The sequence below is a fragment of the Furipterus horrens genome, unplaced genomic scaffold, assembly GCF_987537825.1.
Source record: "Furipterus horrens unplaced genomic scaffold, mFurHor1.1.pri manual_scaffold_4, whole genome shotgun sequence".
Classification (NCBI taxonomy): Eukaryota; Metazoa; Chordata; class Mammalia; order Chiroptera; family Furipteridae; genus Furipterus; species Furipterus horrens.
The window spans coordinates 120,874,663-120,901,584 of record NW_028327174.1 but is presented as its reverse complement, the minus strand read 5'-3'; the positions used below and the strand labels follow the sequence as shown (position 1 = coordinate 120,901,584).

Genomic DNA, 26,922 nt, shown 5'->3' with positions numbered 1-26,922 from the left:
GAGAAAGCAAAAGTGCCACTCCTTGGGCTTCCTTTGTTTCCTTGACTCCCCTCCAAGGCCCCAGAAGTCCAGCACTGTAACCACTGTAGTTTTCAGTCTCCGCCTACATGTCTCGGTTCTGCTCCTTTTGGACGGGCCATGCATTCAAGCTCACTTGGGGAGATTTCTGCTGGCAGGCCTAATCCCTCACCCGAGGAGCCAAGTTGAAAGCAATTCTGTAACAACTAGGAAGCACAAATCCTGCCTGAGACTGCCCCTTTCCTAGAAATGTGATGTGGGAACCCCTCCCCCATCTGTAAAACAGACAGAAAAGCTATACTTTAGTTCCACCCATTCCAGCAGATTTCTTGGAACTTCAAACTTTCCACCTTCACATTAGAACCAATAGGGAACAGGGAAGGAAACTCTAATGGAAAGACATAAACAAGTAAAAATCTGGTGAGTTCAGTTTTATATTTTCCTTTTAAGGATTCTGTACATAAATTTAAAATAAAACTTAACTGAAGAGAGGTTTCCACAATGTGCACTTAAGTTTCCACAGGGACACTTAAGAACATGCAGCTCATGTGTGTAATGATGGTGACATCATAATGACAAATTAACAGGATGTACATTTTTTTTAAATTCTGGAGGATCAAATTTCAGTCTGTTAATAGCGGTTATGTTCCAGGAGTGGGAGTCGTAAGTAGCTTTCACCTCCACATTGCATGACGGTTTATTTTTCTCAAACTTCCATGCCCCTAACATTATTTCCTCCGGAGCCCAAAACATCCTTGGATTTTGGAAGTGCTGCTCAGCTCTTACAAAAGTATAGGATGACTTCCTGAGAAGGGACTATATTGAGTTAACCTCAATTAATACTAATATTTATGCAGGAATTTCTTCTTTGGAAGATCTGTGGTGCCCAAACTGCCCCGTCCTATAATGCCTTAAAAGGTAGAACTCAGAATAAATGAAGCCCATCTTTTATTTACATACAATTTATATCCAATTCACTTTGAAAAAGGATTCCAGAAAGGATCTGATGGCCTACCTCGCTCCAATAAGGTTGCACAATATGTTACGAACACCATAGAATTTGAAAGTGCCTGGAATTATGCTGCTTTTCTCTCTGGAAATTGACTCAACGTATGACATGAAAACCAGACAGGGCACAGGCTCAGTGGGTGTGTGGACCGTGGGCTGGCTGGGCACTGGGCAACAGGTGCAGCTACAACCCGAAGCACATCATCAGGGAAGCTGAGAGGGAGAACTGCTGTGCTGGCACTTCATCCCAATGTCCACTGAGAGCCCTCCCATGTGCCCCAATCTCACCCTTTTGTCCACTCCATGTCCCTGGGACCGTAACATGCTCCATTCTCAGTACCAGCCTAGCTTCCTTCTCCCTGGGGTTGAATGCCACACTGTTTCTAAACATACTTGTAAAAAAGACTATTCAGTGACTTTTGATGGCAGACAATAAGACATTAAAAAATATAGTTAGGGATAACTTTGGGTAAAATCTAGGCAAATTTAATACAGTGTTCCTAATGTGACCTGATAGATTGCCCTGGTATCCAGCTGCCTGAGGAAAAGGTAATGCTATTAAAGGAAGGTGAGTGACTAAATATCAGTTAATTGGAAGGTAGAATTATAAACACAACATAAGCTTTAAATTGGAAAGGAAGACATGCAAAACCTGGGTCTTGGATGAAGCGCTGAGAAGAGGCAGAAGCAAGGGGGCTCTGGAAGAGGTGTGTCAACTGGCCACACTGTAGTACAGGCCTGGCCAAAGCTGATGGACAGAGATGGGCTGGGCAGGGTCTCCTCTGCCTGCCCAACACAACTGAGCTGTGAAGTAGGGAGAGCAATACAGAGACTGAATAACTGTACAGAACAATGCTTGCAGAAGGTCTGGAAGAGGAAGGTCAGAATAAAATTTGCAAGATGGTTTGTCCAATACAAAGAAAATGGCAGAAGGGACTCCATGACAGGAAATACTTGGGGGTAACAGACAATTCATGAAAATAAAAACTAGAAATTCATGAGCTTTAAGAATACAAAAACCATTAAAATGAATACAAAGACCTATAACTAATGGTCAAAGTAAATTATTTTTAAATTAAAACAACTAAATACATACCTAAAGCAAAAAGTTCCACAACTCAGGACTCAAAATCATAAAACAATAAGATACTCAGAAAACCCCTTTTAAAAAACAGTGCTCATTTAGCTTGTGCTTATGTCAGATGCTCCAATCAGAGCTGGCTGTTCCATACCTCTGAAGGTCTCCCGCTGTCCTGAATACAAAGGAAATACATATCCTTTACTTCCAAATCTAAGAAATTCAATATCATCTTACTAGCAGCTCTTAACATCAAAACTGAAGTATTACAAAATCTTAAAACCTAGCTGACCACCCTACTTCCCCTTTCCTACAGTCCTAAAGCTATTTAGGTTGTAAGTATGTCTAGCACTATATTCATGCTCCTAGTGAGCATGATCCCTAATTAATAAGGCAGCATAAAACAGAACTGTTTCTTTCCTAACTTCCTCTTTGTGGATGCCATCCTATGAGCTAATCATCTCATGTTCCTCCTGACCCTGCAGGCTCTTCTTGTACTTCCTAACCTTCAAAGGCCCACCCCAGACACGCTTCACTAGCCTTGTAGACAGTGAAGTTGAAATGTTGAGCATGAAGATCATGGTAATACGTGTTAAGAAGTTCTTTGAATTATTAGATAGAGTTCAAATAACACCAACCCCTAGTGAACAATAATCAAGTAGACCTGACTTTGACAAAATCCTACAAATAGAGTAGGATAAAAAACAGAATAGACCAAAGAAGACTTGAAGTTGGGGATGCAAAATCAGTTATCGTTTTTTCTTTTAGATTTTATTTATTTAGTTTCAGAGAGAGGGGAAGGGAGGGAGAAAGAGAGGGAGAGAAAGAAATCAATGTGCAAGAGGCATACAGATCAGCTGCCTCTTGCACGCCCCCAACTGGGGACCTGGTATGCAACCCAGGCATGTGCCCTGACTGGGAATTGAACCAGTGACCTTTTGGTTTGCAGGCTGGCACTCAGTCCACTCTGAGCCACACCAGCCAGGGCAAAAATCAGACATCTTTAAAAGATGTGTATACAACATATTGTGTTAAAAAGCACTAATAAAACTCACGAGAAAGTCTCATAAGCAAAAACTAACCAAATTTTCCAAAGATGTAGTTTAATAACTGGGAAAAAGAAGAAACTAAAAAGCAGATGCAATGCAGAAAATTCTATATAGCAGCAATGTTCGTAGAAAAAAATCATCATATCCGACTTCTTACCACCTATGTTAAGATGACTGAAATGATAGTCCACATAGAAAACGTGTATAAATACTTCTGGCCAAGATGGAGGCGTAGACAGACATGCTGCATCTCCCTCCATAACTAAGAAGGAATACAACTACCTCAAAACTAGAAACAACCAGAAGTTCCAGAAACTCAAATTGCATGGAAGTCCAGCAAACAAAGATATAAAGAATACTCATCCAGACAGGTAGGAGGGGTAGAGCCGGGGCACAGAGGACTCGGTGTGGTGGCGGTAACAGTGGTGGCAGCAGCGGCGGCAGTGGCAGGCCGGCAGAAAGCAGTCACACTTTTCAAAAAGTCAGGAGGGACACCTGGAGAGTGTTCCTGGCTCCTCACTGGACCTTCCAGCCCAGGGTCCAGCACCGGGGAAAATCAAGCCTCATTGCTTTTGACTGTGCAGACCAGTGCGGACTGGGGTGGAGGCAGAAACGGCCAGTTTCAGCAGAGTCTGCTTGTTTAAAGGGCCCCCACAGTCCTAGAACATCCGCAGAGCCACCCACTATGGGAACGACGGCCAGGGCAGCAGCTGGAGGGGCGCCAGTCCAGTGCGGAAGCGGGAGAGGTGCCTGGAAAAGGGGTGAATGAGAGGCAGGTGGCATTGTTCCCTCTCGGACCTCTCCCTCACATATAGTGCCAGAATGTGGTGAAACAGGTCGCCCAGTACTGAAGAATCCCTAAGGCACCACCCCTTACAACATAAGAGGAATGACAGCTCTACCTGGGATGCAGAGAAAAACAAACACAGGAGCCTGTCAAAATGAGGAGACAGAAAAGTATGGCCCAAAAGGGGAAACTGATCAAGGTTCCAGTAGGAGAACTAAGTGACGAGGAGATAGACAACCTCACAGATGAGGAGATAGACAACCTAACAGACGCAGAATTCAAAACACTGGTGATAAAGATGCTCACAGGCTTGACAGATATGCTTAAGTATGGCAAACGCATAAGAAGTGAAGGTTATGCTAGGTGAAACGAAGGAAAATCCACACAAAACCAATGATGAAGGGAAGGAAAACGGGGTTCAAATCAATGATTTGTTGACTGTGCTTTTCTTTCTTATGTTCCTAGTGCAAAAAAAAAAAAAAAAAAAAAACCTCCGCTGCCTTGCGGCATACCTCTTCAGGGAAAAGGCTAAGGGAGTAAGCCCCGACAGAAAATCCGGAGCCGGAGTCCCTAAGGCGGTTTGACGTTGTAGTCAACACCGGCAACTCCTGCGGCGCACCTGAACCCAAGTTGTATTGACTCCGTCTTTCCCTTGGATCCTTCAGCTGCGAAGAGAGGGGGGGTCTGCTGCATGGGCAACAGCAGACCCTCCATATCACCCTGCCCAGGCTCTGTAGCTTCAGCTTCACTGGAGAGGATACTCCAGCGTCATCGCAAGATGTCGATTCAACACGGGAGGAGACAGATACCGTGTCACTCCCGAGTTGGACTGCACAGCCATTCTCGGCGGTGCAGATAGACTCTTGAGAAGCTACACCATCGTCTCTCGAGACGGACGGCTGCCGACGAGTGCAGAATGAGGAAGCAAGAATTGAAAAAAATGAGGAAAACTTCCCAAATTTTGTGAAGAAGATGGACATACAGGCCCGGGAAGCACGAAGGGTCCCAGGCGAGCTGGACCCAGAGGGGACCACACCAGGACGCATCATGACTGAGATGCCAAAGGTGAAAGATAAAGACAGAGTCCTGGGGGCAGCAAGAGAGAGGTGAAGAGTTGCCTACGCGGGGGTGCCTAAGGGACTATCAGTTGATTTCTCAGAGGACACTTTGCAGGCAAGAAGGAACTGGCAAGCAGTATTCAATGTGATGAAAAGCAACCTACAACCAAGATTACTCTATCCAGCAAAGCTATCAAACACACAGGTAATATTTAAAATACACATAATAATAATGCATAAAACTTGACTGGATCCTAATTTTTTTAAAAACAACAATGTTATAAATGATTTTCAGGGAACAATTGGAAAAATTTAAATACAGATGTGATACTAGTAATATGAATAAGTTACAGATCATCCCCTTATTTTTAGGTGAAGATGATATAAAAGGAAGTTTACACAGGTGAAGTGTTATGAATCTGCAACTTCTAAACAGTTGAATTAAAAAACATATTAATATCAGTACTTTAAAGCAAAATATTAACTCTTGAACCAAGATGATAGATATACTGATAAATATGTTCTATTTCAACTTTTTACATGCATAATATTTCTTAACAAAAATATTAGGAAAAACACATGATAATGATGTTAGTGACCAGTCAAACAGACTGAGTTAGTTCTTTAATAATTCTTCAAACAGCTCCTCACTTCTATCCTCTGACACATGAAGCAAGTCTAGCTCAATTTAGATATATGCTTCTAGTCTGAGAATGTGGGAGCCTCTCATCCTATTATTCAAAAACACATAAACCTTGTAAAAAACAAGTCTTCATTTTGTCTCGACTTATGAGAGTATACTACTTAACAAACCTACTGAGCACAATACCTTTAGGTTTACCTGATTTAAGACTGTCCTTTTTCCAAATCTGCATTTAAATAATGGAATCACCAGGAATTTAGAATCAAGACTACAAATGTGTAGCACTTTCTGAATATAAACAGCAAATAAAAAGCTTTTCTCCTTTAAGAACAAAAAAGGGAAATAAAACAAGTCATTACTAATAAGAGAAAGGCTGACTGACTTTCGAATGGAAGTTGGAAACCCTCATAGCAAGAACTTTCAGCAATGAAAACACTTGTGACATGTTAGTAAGAGGGGAAATAAAGTGGGTTCTGGATGGCAAAGAACAAAACAAGAGATGGGGAAGGAATTTCACTTGAACTTTCAGGTATCACTGAAGTTCACTCTCAGTTAATACATAGAAACTACAACTTGAAACTAACCCACCTTCTGGAGGGAAAGTAATTTTGACAGAAATCTGCCTTTTACAGTAAAAAGTGCCTTTAGAAACTATTCCATGCAACCTCCCCTTCACTACAAGGAACTCAGGGCCAAAATGCCAGTTAGCCTATGTCCTGACTTCCCAATGCCCCACCTAACAAACAGCAACCATGATTATAACACTAATAGTACAATTTATCCAGCACAGAAAATTGGAAAAACCACAGGAAGCCATTCACATGTGCAACTCCAAGCTTCCTAGTGGCTCATATCAATTCAACTACTGTGCTCACATCAAAGCATAAACTTTCCCACTTTAGAAGATCAAAGTTAGTGGATCTTCTCAGATGTGCATTATTTTCACAAATAGGAAGGAGAGAAAGATAAGAAAATAAATATTGTGTTAATAAAATGCTTTATATGAACAATATTAAGTACAAATGAACCATTTCTCTAATGAACTTTGGTCTCCTCCATCATTCAGAAGCATTAAAGCCTTAAATAATACTTTTCTAGTTTTACAAAATGTATGAAAGTTATGAAATTAATCAAACAATGCTAAGACACTGATATAAGTAACAGATAACTCTATTACCTATTAAAAATTAATATTTGTAAGAAAATTAACATACACATATAGATCCAAGATGGCGGAGGAGTAAGTGGAAGCTATGCTAACCTCCTCCCAGGACCAATCTGGAATTACAACTTAATTGTGGAGAAATCACCTGTAATAACCAACTGAACATTAGCTAGACAGAAGTCTTATAACCACGGAGAGACAGAAAAGGCCGCTTCATCACAACATGACTGGTAGAAAGTATGGAGAAGTGAAGGGGCTGGCTTGGCTCCCGTGGGTGACAGCTGAAGAAAATGAGAAACAGATCAGCACCCAGGGCTTTCGCTGAAAAGGGCAGGGTCTAAACCCCCAGCTGGGCTTCCCAGCCTACAGCAACAGAACAGAAAGTAAAATAGCATCCAACTGTAAAAAGCAAAAAGTCACAGCATTTTTTGCTGGCCTAAAAGGAACAGCTGGAGACAAAGAGCTCTTAAAGAGATCATATACAAAAATATTTTGGCACCCACTTACTCTGGCTCCAGCAGAGGGAAGGCAGAGGAGACTAGAGACGCTGAAGTAAAGTTTGAGGCATTGGCATTGGAGAGAGAACTGAGGGAGCAGCCTACCTGGTCCCAGCGCTGACCCATTCCCCATACTGCAGGCAGATCATTCCCGTCCAAGTGCCATCAGCCTGAGGGGAAGCAAAAGCCCCACCCGAAGGAATTAATCTGCCCAATCCTTGGTGCTTAACCCTAATGGCTGATAATAGACTGAATAGATTAACAACTAAAGGAAACACACAAAGGCAGTGGATCTCTGGTAGTCTCCAACAGGCTGCCTAGGCACAGGCTGATACATGATCTGATGCCACCAGGGGCAGATCCAGGAAGTACAGATCAATCTAAGAAGCACAAACAAACAAGAAGAGTCATAAAAAATGGCGAGACAGAGAAATAACCCTCATCGAAAGCAAAAGAGGAATCCCCAGAAAAAATGCTAAATTAAATAGAGGTAAGCAAGCTATCAGACATGGAATTCAAAAAATGGATTATAGGGAAGCTCAAGGAGCTCAGCAAGCTAAAAAAAAACTACAAAGAACTCCAAGGAAACTACAAGTAACTTACTGAAAATTACACCAGCATGAAAAAAGACATAGAAGCTATCAATTAGAGCCAGGAGGAAATGAAGAATACAATTTATGAATTGAAGAACAGAGTAAAGTAATTAAAAGCAGGCTAGAGGAAGCATTAGATTGATAAGCAAGCTGGAGGACACGTAAAAAAAAATTCCCAGACAGTACAACAAAATGAAAAAAGACTGAACAAAACTGAAGATGTTTTATTAGCTACAAAACAACGTGAAACGTAATAATATCCATTTCATAGGAATGCCAGAAGAAGAAAAAGAGGAGCAAGCGATTGAAAACCATTTTGAAAAACTAATGGCAGAAAACTTCCCTAACTTGATGAGAGAAAAAGTCATGTAAGTCCAGTAAGCACAGAGGGTCCCACTGAAGATGAACCCAAAGAGGCTCACTCCAAGAAACATCATAATTAAAATGGCGACATTGAAAAACAAAGAGAATCCTAAAAGCAGCAAGAGAGAAACAGGTACAGTAGTCCCTCTCTATATCGCGGTTCACTTATTGTTGCCTCAATGTATAGTGGGATTTTTAAAAATATTATGTTTAATTATTTATCACGGATTTTTCGCTATATTGCAGGATTTGGCGGTACTCTACAGTAAATACTAAAATAAATATAAGGTTCCTACTTCGCAGATTTTCCCCTATCGCGGAGGTTCTAGAATGTAATACTCATGATAAGTGAGGGATTGCTGTAATAACATACAAGGGAGCTCCAATAAGGCTATCATCAGATATCTCAACAGAAACACTGCAAGCCAGAAGGGAATAGCAAAAGATATTCCAAGCAATGAAAAACAAAGGTCTACAACCAAGACTACTCAACCCAGCAATACTCTCATTGAAAATGGAAGGTGAAATAAGGAGTTTCCCAGACAAAAGAAGGCTAAAAGAATACATCTCCACCAAAACAGCACTGCAAGAGATGCTAAAGGGTCAGCTTTAAGAAAATAAAGAAATAGAAAGAGGGGAACACAAAGACAAAGGGAAAAAATGACAACAATAAGTACCTATTAATAATAACTTGAAATATAAATGGATTAAATGCACCAATCAAAAGACAGAAGGTAGCTGAATGGATTAGAAAGAATGACCCACATATATGCTGTCAAGAAGAGACCCACCTCAGAACAAAAGATCTACACAGACTGAAAGTGAATGGATAGAAAAAGTATTTCAAGCAAATGGACATGAAAAAAAAACAGGAGTAGCAATACTTATATCAGACAAAACAGATTTCACAGGAAAGGCCATAAAAAGAGACAAAGAAGGACATTTCATTAAACTCAATGGAAAAAATCCATCGAGATGATATAACCCTTGTAAACATATATGCACCCAATACAGGATAACCCATATATGTAAGGAAAATCTTAAAAGAGTTCAGGAAGGATATAGACAAAACACACTCATAGTAGGGGACTTTAACACCCTATTATCAACAATAGAAGAATCTTCAAAGCAAGGAAACACCAAGAATATTGAGGCATTGAACAACACTCTAAATTAAATGGATTTCATTGATATATAGAGAAGTTTTCACCCCAAAGAAGCAAAATATACATTCTTTTCAAGTACACATGGAATATTTTCAAAGATAGACCACATGGTAGGACAGAAAACAAGCCTCAACAAATTTAAGAAGATTGAAATTATATCAAGCATTTTCTCAGATCACAATGCCTTGAAACCAAATTAACCTCAAGGAAAAAACTCAAAAACATTCAAACTCATGAAGAATGAATAGCATGCTATTAAATAATGAATGGGTTAACAATGAAATCAAGGGAGAAATAAAAAAGTTTCTGGAAACCAATGATAATAAACACCCAACAACCCAAAACCTATGGGATACAGCAAAAGCAGTCCTGAGAGTAAAGTTCATAGCAATACAAGCCTACCTAAAAGGGATAGAAGAATCTCAAATAAAAAATCTAACTCTACAGCTACAAGAACTAGGGAAACAACAACAAACAAAGCCCAGAGCCAGTAGAAGGAAGGAAATCAAGATCAGAGAAGAATTAAATGACATAAGGACTAAACAAACAATTCAGAGATCACTAAAACCAGGAGCTGATTCCTCGAAGTTAAACAAAATCGACAAGCCTTTACCCAGGCTCATCAAGAAAAAATGAGAGGACCCAAATAAATAAAATCATAAATGACAGAGGAGAAATCACAACTGATACTGCAGAAATACAAAGTATTGTAAGAAATTACTAAGAACAACTATATATCACAAGAAATTTGACAACCTAAATGATATGGACAAATTTATGTAAACAGATAATCTTCCAAAACTGAATCAAGAAGAAGCACAAAGCCTGAACAGACCAATAACAAAGAGTGAAATTGAAGCAGTAATCAAAAAACTCCCAGCACACAAAAGCCCTTGACCAAATGCTTTCAAAGGTGAATTTTACAAAACATTTCGGAAAGAAATAACTCCCATCCTCCTCAAACTACTCCAAAAAACCAAGAAGATGGAAGACTCCCAAATTCTTTCTATGAAGCCAGTATTACCCTAATTCCAAAACCAGGTAAAGACATGACAAAGAAAAAAAACTACAGACCAATATCACTGATGAACATAGATGCTAAAATCCTCAAAAAAATATTGGCAAACCGGATCCAGCAACACATTAGAAAGATCATACACCACGATCAAGTAGGATTCATCCCAGGAATGCAAGGATGGTTTAATATTCAAAAATCAATAAATGTATATACACCATATAAACAAAATGAAAGAAAAATCACATGATCATATCAATAGATGCTGAAAAAGCACGTGATAAAGTACAACACCCATTTATGTTGACAACACTCAGCAAAATGGGAATAGAGGTAGCATACCTCAACATAAGAAAGGCCATATACGAAAAACCTGAGGCCAACATCATAATCAATGGGCAATAGCTGAAAGCATCCCCCCTGAGATCAGAAACAAGACAAGGATGTCCACTCTCTCCACTCCTATTCAACACAGTGCTGGCGGTTCTAGCCACAGCAATCAGAAAAGAAAGAGAAATAAAAGGCATCCAAATTGGAAAAGAGGAAGTAAAACTGTCATTATTTGCAGATTACATGACAGTGTACATAGAAAACCCTATAGACTCCACGAAAAAACTACTTAATGTAATAAATGAATCTGGCAAAATAGCAAGGTACAAAGTCAATATTCAGAAATCAAAGGCCTTTCTGTACACCAACAATAAAAAATTGGAGAAACTAGCAAAAAAATTCCATTTACTATAGCAACACGAAAAATAAAGTACCTAGGAATAAACTTAACCAAGGAGGTAAAAGACCTGTACTCGGAAAACTACATAGCACTAAAGAAAAAAATTAAGGAAGACAGAAATAAATGGAAGTCTATACCATGTTCATGGATGGGAAGAATCAACATTATTTAAATGTCCATACTGCCAAAGCAATTTATAAATTCAATGCAATTAAAGTACCAATGCCATATTTCATGGACCTAGAACAAATACATCAAATATTTATATGGAACCAAAAAGACCTGAATAGCCACAGCAATCCTGAGAAAGAAGAACAGAGTAGGAGGAATCACAATATCTGATACCAAACTATACTACAAGGCCACTGTAATCAAAACAGCCTGGTACTGGCATAAGAACAGACATATAGACCAATGGAACAGAATAGAGAGGTTAGAAATCTGTTGGCAGCCGTCCGTCTCGAGAGACGATGGTGTAGCTTCTTAAGAGTCTATCTGCACCGCTGAGAATGGCTGTGCAGTCCGACTCGGGAGTGACACGGTATCTGTCTCCTCCCGTGTTGAATCGACATCTTGCGATGACGCTGGAGTGTCCTCTCCAGTGAAGCTGAAGCTACAGAGCCTGGGCAGGGTGATATGGAGGGTCTGCTGTTGCCCATGCAGCAGACCCCCCCTCTTTTCGCAGCTGAAGGATCCAAGGGAAAGACGGAGTCAATACAGCTTGGCTTCAGGTGCGCAGCAGGAGTTGCCGGTGTTGACTACAACGTCAAACCGCCTTAGGGACTCCGGCTCCGGATTTTCTGTCGGGGTTTACTCCCTTAGCCTTTCCCCTGAAGAGGTATGCCGCAAGGCAGTGGAGGTTTTTTGGAATCAGAGTTTTCCTTCTCTGATGTGCCCTGACTGGAAGATCGAACCAGCGACACTTAGCTCGCAGGCCGACACTCAATCCACTGAGCCAAACCAGGTTTATAAGGTCAACTAATATTTGACAAAGGGGGAAGGAACATAATAAAATGGACTGGAAATAGCCTCTTCAACAAATGGTGCTGGGAGAACTGGACAGGGACATGCAAAAAAATGAAACTAGACCACCAATTTACACCATACATCAGAATAAACTCAAGATGGATAAAGGACTTAAATGTAAGGCGTGACACCATAAAAGTCCTAGAGGAAAACATAGGCAGGAAAATTTCAGTTATCTCACATAGCAATATTTTCACCGATACATCTCCTAAGGCAAGGGAAATAAAGGAAAGAAGAAACAAATAGGACTACATCAAACTGAAGAGTTTCTGCTCAGTGAAAGAAAACATCAGCAAGATAAAAAGGGAACCAACCATATTGGAAAACATATTTGCCAATGATATCTCCGACAAGGGATTGGTCTCCAAAATATATAAAGAACTTATATGACTCAACAGCAAGGAGAGAGAGAATCCAGTTAAAAAATGGGCAAAGGACCTGAACAAACACTTCACCAAATGAGACATACGGAGGATCCATAGGCATATGAAAGAATTCTTAATATCACTAGCCATCAGAGAGAAGCAAAAAAAACCACAATGAGATACCACTTCACACCAGTCAGAATGGCCATCATCAACAAATCAACAAACAACATGTGATGGTGAGGATGTGGAGGAAAGGGAACCCTAGTGCACTGCTGGTGGGAATGCAGACTGGTGCAGCCACTATAGAAGACAGTATGGAATTTCCCCAAAAAACTAAAAATGGAACTGCCTTTTGAACCAGCAATTCCACTGCTAGGACTATACCCAAAGAATCCTGAAACACCAATTTAAAAGAATCTATGTATCCACATGTTCATAGCAGCACTAGTTTACAATAGCCAGATGCTGGAAAAAACCTAAGTGCCCATCTGTAGATGAGTGGATCAAAGAACTGTGGTACATTTACACAATGGAGTACTATGTAGCAGAAAGAAAGAAGGAACTCCTACCATTTGCGACAACATGGGTGTAACTAGAGAGAATTATGCTTAGTGAAATAAGCCAGGCAATGAAAGACAAATATCATATGATATCACCTAATACAGGAAACTAATAAACAACACAAATAAATCAGCGAAACTGAACCAGAGGCATGTAAACAAGGAATAGACTAACAGTGACAAGGGTGGAGGGGAGGAGAGAAGTGGGGTAAGAATGAGAAGGGTCAAGTCAAAGAACATGTAGAAATGACCCACAGACATTGACAATGGGTGGGGATTGACTGTGAGAGAAGGGGTGGGCAGGGTAGGGGGAAGCAATGGGGAAAAAGTGGGACAACTGTAATAGGAAAACAGAAGTATTTAGTGGGGAAAAAACAAGCAAATAAATAAATAAGTCAGCAAATCACCGCCCCCCCCAAAAAAATTGCACATGTAGGAAAGTGAACAAAACAAAGTGTAAAGCATGCAGATGCAACTGTAGTGAATACTAGATAAACAAGGATTTTCCTTCACACTGTATATTTTTCTCCCTACCTGATCCCTCCAGAATTTGGCATTCTGAAGAAGTAAGTAATGACATAAGATTCTCTGCATAAAACTAATAATACCAGTTGTTAATAGAGGTTTTGTTAACCAAGACTTCGACTGGAATGTAATGCCTAAAGGAGGTGTGCCTGGGCTCTGGTTGTTACCAAAAAGCCCTGAGGAACTGGGATTGATTTTCTAAGGTAATAAAAGTGCATGAGAAAAAAGGCTGGTACCTTGGTTGATTGTGCAGTTCATAGCAATCTTTCCAGGGAAGGAACAAAGGCTGCTTTCCTGAAAGATGGCTAGAAGAAACCTTAAGGCACAATGGAAAACCTGAAGGACTTGGAAAAGGCAGGTGTTTACAGGCAAGGCTGAATGGCAGGGTGTGGCTTAGCTCTGTGCCCTGAAGGACAGACTGAAGGTCAACCTAAAGGTTCCTTGTGTAAGTTCCAGCAAAGCAGACTTAAACATCATGTGATAATTTGCTGCTCTTGTTGTGTTTATGCAAATGAACAGGATACAGTAGTCCCTCTCTATATCGTGGTTCACTTATTGCGGCCTCACTATCGCGGGATTTTTAAAAATATTAAATTTAATTATTTATCGCAGATTTTTCGCTATATTGCAGGATTTTGCAATACTGTATAGATGTTATTAAAGTTATGTAGGTTTAAGAGTGTAGAATAAATGTAAGGTTCCTATTCACAAGAGGTTCTAGAATGTAATACCGGTAATAAGTGAGGGAATACTGTAAATTAAAACTGGACTTAATGCAGTCCCTTTAATGACAAGGAGGGTAACCTTAAGGAGAAAAATCGAGATTCAAGGAAAATCATAATGCTCAGTGATAGACTATAGACTAGTGCAGCTGCCTTTCAAGTCTATTTTCATTTAAAGTTTGTTTTCATTTGAAAGTTAAACTAGGTCTGTGACATCATCAAAGATGCTTAATTTACAGGCAAGAAGAATGTCAAATGCCTTGCAATTGCCTGTCTTTCTAGTAAGAGAGTCTCGCAGATTTAGAGACTGGTTTGTGGGTTATATTGCGTAAACTAACATGTATGTTCTGTTTTCATAGGGCATAAGCATATGATTTCATTCCCTGAGTGATGATATGTACAGGCCTCACTTAATCCTGTCTGCATCGCCTCTTCCTGAGACTCAACGGTTTGGCTGAACTAACTGGCTGGGTTGGTGAAGTATGGGTGGTCTGTGGGTCTTCACTTTAAAACTGATTTCTCTTTTCCATCCTAATGGCTTGGACAAAAAAGGCCCAGAGCAGACGTCTGAGAGGGGGGAAAACCTAAAATATTCCCCTAAGCCCAAACTAAGTATAGTGGGCAAAAGGGCATTGGACAGGTATGACTTGCCTTGCACAGCTTCCTCCAAAGAAGGCTTTTTTTTTCTAATGTGGGACATGGAAAAATTAATCCCTGCCTTTTGTCACCCAGCGGTTATAATTTAATGATGCTTTTTATCCCTGTTGCCAAATCTGTTGTCCCCAGAAAATAAGAAGGATTGCCAGCTTGTTAAACAGAGCATGCCATTGCCCGGAGACAGCCATCGGACCTAGACTCTGCAAATTCCTTCCCCATGTGGAAAGGCCACCCTCCCCTCCACACCCCTACTCTTATTAGGGATTTCTGGACCCAAGGGTAGGTAGGATGACGACCATGTCCAGCTTGAAGCAACTAGAGGAGCATGAGACCTCGCCCATTGTCCCTTATAAAGGGTCCTAAGTCTGAGAGGGGAGAATTGTTACAGAGCAGCCCCCTCAAACAAACAAACAAACAAATAAGAAAAGAAAATTAACATAAAAATTTTACCTGAAAGAATTCCATCTTTCTCGGTATGGGGCATGAAAAATTTCTCTAAGGGAATTTTTTTTTAATTTACTTTTTATTGTATTTTTATTCCATTACTATTTATCCTCCTTATACCCCCCACCCCCCTGCAATCACCACACTATTGTCCATGTCCATGAATCCTTTTCCTCTTTGCTCAATCCCTCCACCCTCTAACCTCCTCCCCAGAGCTCTCAGCCTGCTCTCTATCTATGAGTCTGTCTCTTTTGCTTGTTAGTTCAGTTTGTCGTTCAATTCCATGTACGAGTGAAATCATATGGTATCTGTCTTTCTCTGACTGGCTTATTTCACTTAGCATAATGTCGTCCAGGTCTAACCATGCTGTCACAAAGGGTAAAATTTTCTTCCTTTTTACAGCTGAGTAGTGTGCCTTGTGTAAATGTCCTATATTTGTTTTACCCACTCATCTACTTATGGACGCTTGGGCTTAAGGGAATTTTTAAGAACATTTGTAATTTCTCTAAAATATAGGTGCTGGAAACAAGACAAAGTCGATTGTTTTTAAGGCAGTGCAGATCCAGAAATTAGGGGAAAGCATAACATTGTTAACTTCGTGATAGAGTTTCTACTATAAGGATCATTATTTATATTAAAGTAATAACAAAATCAACAGCTGATGAATAACAATGTTAGAAATGAAATAAATTTGTACCTTAAGTGAGGCTAGTGGGTGTTCTGGACCAAGTAAACTCCAATGAAAGGAAGCCAGGTCTTCATCAGGTAGAATGTGATTTCCTAGAATGCAAACATGGATACTATAAAAGCTATCACCATCAGCAACACAGGGAAACTTATCACTGCATGTCATAATCTGAAGATTACCTTTGCTTCTTTGTTTTAGACTTTACAATATGACTTTTTAGGACCACCTCACTTGATAAACCACATAAAACTTCCACACAGAAATGGGGAATAATTATCTTTTAATGTAAAGCAGCATATAGCAGGCAGACTTCTTATAGCTGCCTCAAGTACAATGTGAATTTACAGTACACTTCCAACAGCAGTCACATTGGGTACATTGTATAACAACCTAAACAACTACCATGCACAGAACTAAGGTCAGTCTGATAGCGCCACCTTGATACAAGTTTTCATTGGTTCAAGAGACCACTGCCAGCTGTGAACTAGTTTAACAGCAAAGGTGGAATCTCAGGAAGGTTTAAGCAACAATGACTACTGTACATGACATGGATCAACACCCTCCTCCTGTAATTTCCACTACCACCTACAAATAGATGTGACAAAGAACAGACCACAACACTACCAAGCAGTGTCGTTCAGCCGTGCACCCTATCTCCAGTGTATGTCACAAATGAGAACTATACTCAGTGGAAAAACTACATTTTGGGGAAACATTCTCCCTTTACTGTAGTGTGCCTGATGCCTGATACGTATACTGACATCTTCAATGTGTTAATTATCTTGATGCAATTTAAAAGCAGTAATTTCCTAAATAATTCTGTGATTTTTATATCATAATTTAGTCACCACCACACAGAGACAGTAGATTCATTAATTAGCTGCTGACAGAAAGCAAACAAGATGAGATCATTTGCAACATTCCTAATCATAATATTCTAAATACACAAAATCACAATATAGAAGTAATGAACTGCCGTGATGTCCAGAGGAGCAGAGCTATGTCCTAACTGTATAGTCACTACTCTGCTCTGCTTTCCTGTTCATGGACTGCACAGAACTTCACTGTGATGTATGAAGTGTCTGAGATTTTTTTAAACTTCTGTACAAACAACTATTAAACCTATTCCAACATAAGTAACAGTCTGTTAAAACATGGGTCAAAAACATTTTAAATGAATATTCCACTCAACTTTTCTAAAACACAACTTATACAGCTACACTTTCTACTACAAAAAGGAAAAGAAAAATAATCTTTCTCACTTGAAGACACTGAAACTTTTACACAAAATCTAAAATAAAAATGATCATCCAATTAAGAGTTTGTCTATAATTTACCTAATTTTTGAAGAAATTCCAAGCCCTAAATTAATTCATTACTTAATTATTCAAAATGTTACTACTGACTGTTTTCCATTTATTTTAAAATTTCACAAAATAATTTAGCTAGAAGAGTATGAGTTAGCATTAAGTACCAAGAAATACAGTCAATGTTTCTTAAATAAAATAAGCGTACCTTTCCACATCTCAAACTAGCTAAGTCATTCATATTCTAAAAGCATACAATTTTCTAGTTCGTGAAAAGTCAATTAGCCCTAACTAGTGTGGCTGAGTTGGTTGGGCATTGCTACACACAGCAAAAGATTGCAGATTCAGTCCCCAGTAGGGGCGTATGAGAGGCAACCAATAGATGTTTCTCTCTCACATGAATGTTTCTCTCCCTCTTTTTTTCCCTCCCTTCCCTCGCTCTAAAAATAAATAAATAAAATCTTAGGAAAAAAATTAATTAATATCCCCTAAACAAAGACAAGTTATGAAATCAGAATTTTTTTCATCGATAGTTATACAATTTGAAATGCTGTCACCAAATAAATTGAAATATTGTAGCTTGCTTACAATAATTTCTAATTGTGTATAACTTTTTGGAATGATTATAAAAATCTGTTAACTAGAAATTTCTAAAAGTAATCCACAATATATCACCCCTCTTAATACAACCAGACTAGGCTGCTAATCTCCACAGAATACAAACTGAGATAGTACAATATGACCTCACTATCTTGAGCACACATGTTTTTCCAAAAGGGTTTGTGTGTTACAAACAGCCTTTAATCCCATCACTGCATTTTATGGGTTTTAATCACAGAAGGACCTCTTTCAAAACATGTTTACTTATATTGTGGACACAATTCTTGTAAACTCACAGCAACAAAGAGCTGGATATTCAAGTAGCTACAGATATGCAGACAGAGGAGCTGACAGAAGAGAAAAGAAAGAAAATAACTACAAAATACAGACAGAGAGTGACAGATGACCGTATTAACTATTATAGTCATTTTTCAGCAAAAAATTAAACACAGTATGTAAAACCTTAGTTAAAACAAGGTTTCATTCTTTCTAGGCATTCAACATAAGAAATTCCTCCAAGGGAATTTTTAAAGACATTTATATATTTACTTAAAATGTAGGCATTGTAAACAAGATAAGACAGTTTATTTTTATTACAGTGAGCGTCCTAAAATGAGGAGGAAAAGACAACAGGATTAACTCCACAGCATATTTTCCTCTATAATAAATATAATTTATGCCAAAGGTTTAAATGTCTAATTTTCATAGTGGGACTGTGTTAACATGTGATTTTTTAAAATGTTATCTTCCCCAAACTTTAAGTACATTTATTCACAAAACTAGTTTTTTGGACTCAATAGCACACTACATAACTGAGCACAGTAGAAAAGAAGCATATTATCAGCAACACCAAAAATAATACTAAGAAGTGCTTTTGAGAAGGAGCCCATTCCCTGGTTCTTTTAAATTTAAGATAGAATTCAAAACATTTCAGCCCTAAAATTTAAAATATCAGTATGTTCTTGGTAGAGAACTTCTTTATGACTTGAGATAGTTTTCACACTGCCCACCTACCTAACAGAGCGGCAAAGATAGGGAAGCGGTTTGGGTTCAGGTCCAACTGCTTGGCCACCTCATGCATCAGGTACTGGCTTGTGGTGAGACTTTTCCCATTCCGGCTCAGTTTTAGGGCATGTGCACTGAAATAGTAGGGGATGTTGCACAACGCGTAATCAGAGTCGTATGCAACCAAGCCATGAAAGCCGTTTTCTCTGCAGAAACCAATCACTTCTTGATGATGGTCCTCGATGCTCTGTGCAACCTGTGCAATGAGAAGGACACTTGGTCAGAGGCTGGGCACCACAGCCGCACACATGCTCAATGAGCAGACATGTCTATACAGAATCTGAAAATTCCAGATATGGGAAATACCCAAGAATATGGGAAATACCCAAGAAAGCCAAACAGTCCAAAGTGCCATAAAAGTGTGTAGCACACTGCTCAGATGGGAAATCATGTTCTAGTCAGTACCATATGATCCCTTACACACTGCAAATTAATTTTTGATTTCTTATCAAGTTCAAAGATCACCTTACTTAAAAATACACAATGCTAAGCCCCCACAAAACCCAGTACTTTGAAGGGAAAAAAAAGGGTGTTCATAAAAAGAGAACAGGAAAATAAAGAAGTATGAAAGAAGGTGAGAGAGAGAGAGAAGACAGCCACCCTCAGTGAAACCAGAGTAATTTCTTTGGAGTAGATCAAATGTGTCAAATAGGTAAAATAATCAGAGGAATTTAAAACAAAAAATGGCCCAGTATGTCCATGTACTAGTTATTATATACACTGAAGCATTCAACATATGGAATAATAAGAATAAACACATTTACCCCCAAATAATTGTCACATGCTTATTCTGTGCAAAGACCAGGCCTGGAGGTGCAGCATCAGGCTCTGGATCACCATGGGGACTAAGTCTAAATTTATGCCTTTTTAGCGATGAAAACTATAGCCAAAGCCTCTTTACTGGTTCTCCCACTGCAAAAAGTCACCCCACCTACCTCAAGTAAAAGGTGCCCAAAACCTCCCTGTTCTTAAACATATACCAACAGGCATTGAAAAACATTTTCCTAAAATATATATAACAATTAAAGACAACTGATTAGTCTCCTGCTATTCCCTAAACTCATTCACCCAATTAAAATCTGCAGGATTTTTTGTTTGTTTCTACAATAAATAAGGTACTTTAGAAAACATAATTTTAAACTAAAAATCAGGTGTTTTAGCTCCTGTGGAAAATTTATTTTCCACGGAGCCCTAACGGTGAAATCAGTGCCCTTAAATGTAAATTTCTACAACTACATTGTACAATGTATGGCTATGTGGAATTAAAATTAAATTACATTAGAAATTAAGTTCAAGCGTTCAATGGTCACCTACTAAATATCACTGTGGAATTACTATAAGTTCTCACTATTCTCCTAACAGAAGCAGTCACCAAATGTTGTTGGAAAGTTAGTAAATGTGAAATGTCATTTAGAGACAAAGCAAACCTTTTAAAGATGCATATTTAAAGAAAAATAATTTTCTGCATTCTTGAGGTAAAGATTTTGATTAAAAGTTTTTGTAAGAAAAAAGTGAAACATGCAATTAAGACAGCTAATGTTCTACACTTCCCAGAACAGGAGAATCTTGTTTTATCATCTCTTAACCTAAAAACGCTATTCATTCACTAAAATAGAAAAGTATAGTTTAAAAAAATTCTAACATTACGCCAGCTTCATATTCTCACTCTCTAAAAAGGATAAACTTCAAGTCCAAGCTCTCTACCGCAAATCACTTTTTAGATAGACTTTTATATTTGTGACATCTTAAAGCATTTTAAAATAACCAGTAATTCCTAGCTGTTTTGCCTACATCTTTAATAATAAGTCTACATAGTTTCTAAGAATCCCTGAAATGAAAGGGTATGAGCTACCACATCCTTACTCCCCACCTCTCCAAGGAGTTCTAGTAAAGACAGCATGGCTGCTTGCTCCATAGATCAGAGAGCTTGTGGAGAAGATGAGGCAGAATTAAATGAATGAGTTGAGTACTGCATACTCAATATTTATATTTTGTGAGAGTTGACTAACCCATTCTTCTGGAAACCGAGGTTATCAGCAGTTCAGAGATTGGCCCTGCCTACCTCCAGGACAGTAGACCAGAGATGACATGGCTTATCCTCAAGAGCCCACTCACTGCCAGTCACTGGGCAGCATGGCTCACAGCACGGCATTATTACCACATCATCCTCACAATCACCTGGAGGTGAGGGAAGGGGTCAGCCCTTCCGGGACTGCCCAGATGAGTGTTCAAACAGGGCAAGAGCCAGGTGCAAGGCGTGGAGGTCAGTGTGGTGTGTGTGTAGCCCCACCCCACTGACCCTGGAGAAAGTGGCAGGTGATGGAGGCAGAGTAGGCGGTTTATCAGTCTAATCTGGCATGCTTTCAAGAGAGGCTGCTGGGTTGTAAAACAATAGGCAATGCAGTTCCAGAGTTGTAAAATAGTTGTGCTCTCTGACCCAGTAATCTTACTCCAGGAAATAGAGCCTAAGAATCCAATGCACCCAATCAATTAAAAAAGGTTGGAAACATAAAGAGGGTCAGGGGTAGACTCCTACGGGAAAAAATAAGTTAAATACAGAAGCTACGTGGTGTTGTGGAGAAACTTGGGAAAAGCTTATGACAAAAGATTAAATTAAACCATTACAGAATACACACAACCTGTACATACAACCATGTAAAACTGTGAACTGGAAGGGAAAAAGCAAAAACCACCATAGTTATATCAGAGTGGTACAATTATGCTTATAAAAGGCTTTGTGAAAAGAAAAAAATTCATTAAAAAACTGAAGCAGCACTAGGTATAAGCCATGCCCATACTGTAGGCCACCTCTGTGCAACTGAAGTGGGGACAAACGGTCCTCCTTTCACATGCCCCTCTCATGCCAAATGACAAGGTACGAAGCACACTCATCTGTGTATCAAGGGTCTAGCTTGGTGCCTGGCACCCAGTAAGCACCAAAAGAATGAAAAACACTGATGGTCCCATTTTGAAGGTCCCCTAAGAGTCTTTTAACTATCTATAAAGATTAGTAAGATATACTCTGTTCAGTAGAAGCCAACATCCGATAGAGACTTCTAAAGTTTTCTTCTGCCTCTATAGAGTGGAATGTGGAGCTCTCCACAATCACCTCTTCCACAAATACAATTCCGTGTTTCTTCAGAACATTTGGTTTAAGACTGGTATTAAAAAACAAAGTGAATGAACTGTTAATAATTCACTATAATACTAATTTGTAAATCATTAACAATACCTTAAGTTCTCCTCCAAAGCTCACTCAACATTAAACTAATATTTTAACCTAAAACAAAAAATAAAGAAACCACACCCATAAGCAGAGACATCAAACCTAAATTAAAGCAAAGTGAGGAAATGTGTACCCCAGCCTTGCTCATCTTTCCTATCTCATGCACCCAGAGTGACAGTGATAGGGAGGAGAACCAAAATGTCTAGGTTCCAATTCTGGCTTGATGCCCAACCTGCCCAGTTAAGAACATAAAATTAGTGGATCCTTTAGGTTCCTTCAACTTCTAAAATTCTAATATTCTTCTCCTTTTAAAACTTCTTTGCCTTTATGTAAGAAAAGGCAACATGGCATTAAAAACCACAAGGTAACAGAGATGTGATTCTTCTCAATGGGCAAGCAAAGGAAGTGTGATGTGGCAGTACTCACTTAGGAAAGAAAAGAACCTTGAAAAAGTTAAGAGCTAACTGGGTGGTGAACACAACATGACTCTGTATATCTGTACAAATTTAGACAACTGTACGTCTCATAGAGAGAATGAACATTAATGTGCACAAATTTTTTAAAAATCTGCTAGGATGTCCGGGATACCAGGACAGTATGCAGACTGACAAATGTATCAAATTGTATTATAAAATGTCTGAAATAACCCTACTGAGTGGGATGGGGGAAGCTCCCCAAGGTAACTTTGGAAAACAAGTTTGAGTGGAAGCTGTGAGGCCTACAGACAGAGTTTGGCACACAGACACTGAATGCTTCTTGGTAATCTGTCTCCTGGCGTTGCAGGTCAACAATGCTGAAACCACTCACATATGTAAGGCTGGAGTATATGAATGGTGGATAAGCCAGTGTCTCCCATCACGACCCTGTGGTGTTACGTTGACCACAGAGACATCTATAGGGACTGGTGTGTAGGTGAAAACACAGGCAGAAAGGCAGAGAAGTCACTGGAGTTAAATGTGTACATATGGGTTAGTCTACACACGTATATCTCTCAGCTGTCAGCTGAGGCCTGAGAAGCAGCAACACCCCAGAAGTGAGAACACCCAAACCTAGGTTTGGTCCATAAAAAGGGACCACAACCCTTGAGAAAAATGGGTGACCGCTGGAACAGGGAAATCCAAGGTGAGCTGGGAGCATCTACCTTTTAGTGCCAGAAAGAAAAGCAGTGCTCATAAACAAAGGATGGAGTGTGTCAGAGAGACACAGGAGTTCACCTGAAAGACAACCAACGACCAAAGCTGGAACAATTTGTGCAACAAAATGACATATAACATGTATTGGGTTATAACCCAAAGTACAAAATGAATACACAAGTTCCTATTGATAGATATAAACTATGAAATAAAGGGGGAAGACACAAATCTTCCCTAAAGAATTCAAATAATAATGTAAAATCCCTCCCCTACCTTTGAATGTGAGCTGTACTGAGTAACAACTTACATGAACCAAACCAGCAAAGGAGATAACAGTCACATCACAGAGCAGAGGCCCAGCAGACATCACCTTCACCAAGTGACTATGGTCACAATCAGCTAAATTCTGCTGACATCGTGCACCCTGTGGTATAGTGCAATGAGATGGGCACTACAGCTCTGGGTATTTTCCCCAAATCACAAGAAAACATCAGAGAGCCAAAATTGGAGGCCAGCCTACAAAAGTGATCAGTCCTCCAAAGTGTCAAGAGAAACAGAGGCTGAGCTCTTTCAGACCAGAGTGGAACAATGAGACGAGTCAGCTTTAGGTGACAGGATACCCAGAATTGAGTCCTGGAGCCAAAAAGGACACGGGTGAAAAACAGATAAAATCTGAATGAAGTACATAATGCAGTTAAGGGTTCTGTACCAATGCTAATTTCTCAGCTTTGATAATTATACCAGTTCCTAGGATATTAACATGCATGGGAACTGAGTGAAGGGTATTTGAGAGCTCTCTGAACCATCTTTGCAACTTTTCTATAAACCAAAAATTAACCCAAAAAGTTTATTTTAAAAGAAAAATTTCACCCTGACTGGTGTGGCTCAGGGGGTTGGATGTCATCCTGCAAACCAAAAGGTTCCCAGTTCAATTCCCAGTCAGGACACATGCCTGGGTTGTAGGCCTGGGGTGGGGATATGTGAGAAGCAACTGATTGATGCTTCTCTCTTTTCCATCAATGTTTCTCTCCCTCTCTTTCTCCCTTCCTTCCCCTCTCTAAAAATAAATAAAATCTTTTTAAAAAATTTAAAAAGAGAAGAAAAATTTCAATAGTCTACAGGACACCAACTAAAAGACTTTTCAGCTACTTCATCAGGTGAGTGGGCAATGTCTCCAAGAGCCTATAAGAGAAAACACAACTCTACCAGGACAACTGCACTAAGGGAGGTATCATAGAAGGCGTTCCACAGATGGGACTGGGTTAACTACAAACCTGTGAATGAGTGAATGAATGAATGAAGTCCAAAAGCCAAGAGTCAAAGAGACTGATAAAAATCAGGTGCAGATGACTATATGGGGTAAACAGAAGACTTGATGCATATTGGGTGGGTACAGGAAAAAGGTCTGCGTTGTGTAAAACCAGAATTTGAGAGCCAGTTATTTAACTAAAAATAAAAATTAAATGTAGAGGTTAAGCTCTGGTAAGCAGGGTCTGACAGGGCATCATCTGTTTTTTCCTTGAGTGTGTCTTTTCTTCTGGTCTGAATGCCTTTACTTCCGTTTCCCATCTTGTGTCTAATCTACCATCTCACCTGTGTTCTGTTTCTCCAATTCCCTGGCCTTTCAGCCCCTGGCTTAAACTGGGCACCATACAATGAAATTGGTTTGTCTAGTTCTTAATTCTTATTTTAGAAGTGAGCAAAATTATTACATACAATATTGGGAAGATTATTTCAATTTGAACTCTCAAAAAGTATAAAGCAAGCTAAAGAACTAAGCCTGAAAGTTACCTACTTACAGCTAACAGAAAGGGACAAACCTCCCTCCCACAGAGTGAACCAGACTTGGTAATCATGCATGGATTACATACAGAAAATGCTGGTAACCAGAGACCACCCACCACCTTAAAGGCAGAAGACTATGATTTATTTTTGCTGTGGCTGCCATCACACCATATCAAAATGCAGCTTCAGATCAAGGAGGTGAAATCCTAGAGGTCCTGTGTGCAGAGCACGGAGCACACTGCTCTTGCCACGTGCTGTAGGAGCTATGACCAGACACCTTGGAACCACTGTACATCTTGCCTCACCTCTCCACCCATCTATCCATAAGAAATTTGATGCATGCAGTCATTATTGAAGAGCTTCATTATCTGGCAAAATGTCCTATTTTTGGTCTCAATGAAGTATTTTGTACTTAGATGGGAAACTACATATTTACCAAATAATCCTATGTAAATTTTTATCTCAGTAGTTTTAAGTTTCATCATTAAAAAGGCAGATATATCAAACCTTTTATTTCTTCAAGGAATAATGACTAAAAAATTCCCAAGCTTACTGTGCAAGTATAATTATTAATGCTGAAAGCAGCTATGGGATAGTCCTATAAGAATGAAAAGGTAACACAGTTACTCCTAATCTCCAGTGAAGCAGCACTTCCAGTGAGGTTTTCTCTCTGGCACAATGTAACTGAACTCCACTGCCTACTTTAATACTTTCTGTACTTCCATTTCTTCATCTGCAAAGGTAATAGTACTCCCCTTCCTGATAGGGTAGCTGTGATGATTAAATGAGTTACTACATAAACACCTCAGAATCATTCATAAATAAGCACTTGATAACTGCCAGCAATTATTTATTTTTAAGGAAGCTATGTGAAAAAGAATCTCCTTCTTCATACCTTTCATATAGGACCTGAAACACTATGAGTTGTCATATACAGATTTTTCTGACACAAAGAAAATACTATATGCAGTTTTTCTTTAGAATAATTTTATAACAGCTCAAGGAATAATGGGACACATACTTCAGCTAGCTACCAGATTTAAAAGATATAAGTCAATCTGAACATAAAAGGTATTTGCTGACCTAAATATTTTGTTTTTAAGAAAAAAATATCAGGCTTTCACCTTTATCCAGCAGAACTGTGGTCACTAGGTATAGGTAGGTAAAACTTAGTCAACTCTAATTTGGTGGAAGGTTTTTATTATTTGATGTTTACTTTAAAAAGGCAATTTAAACATTATAACCTATATTAGCTATGTCTCTAAAAGAGAATCTCTCCTTCTCAGGAAATCTGAAATCAAGCTGAATAAGCTTCCTACCTTACATATCTCTTGTTTATAAGAACTGGTTGCAGTGGTCTTAAAAGCAAGGAAAAATAATTTCTTTTAAAATAAGGGAGTGACAAGGCCCTGGTTGCTGTGGCTCAGTGGATTGAGAGTAGGCCTGCAAACCAAGTGTCACTGGTTCGATTCCCAGGCAGGGCACGTAACTAGGTTGCACGTCAGGTCCCCAGTTGGGGGCACGAGTGAGAGGCAACCACACAGTGATGTTTCTCTCCCTCTCTTTCTCCTTTCCACTCTCTCTAAAAATAAACAAACAAACAAATAAATAAATATTAAAAAAATAAGGGAGTGACACAGGAAAAG

At 39.3% G+C, this 26,922-nt stretch overlaps 1 protein-coding gene across 1 annotated transcript in view; it reads right to left on the bottom strand.

Annotated features, from left to right (window-relative positions):
• The window catches only part of FAM120A (family with sequence similarity 120 member A), a 129,009-nt gene that overhangs the window by 86,916 nt on the left and 15,171 nt on the right, over positions 1-26,922 (bottom strand). The window contains exons 2-3 of the mRNA XM_090274005.1: positions 19,082-19,328; positions 16,170-16,252 (exon numbers count right to left, since the gene is read on the bottom strand). Of these exons, the coding sequence (XP_090130131.1) occupies positions 16,170-16,252; positions 19,082-19,328 (330 nt within the window). The remainder of the gene's footprint in view (positions 1-16,169; positions 16,253-19,081; positions 19,329-26,922) is intronic.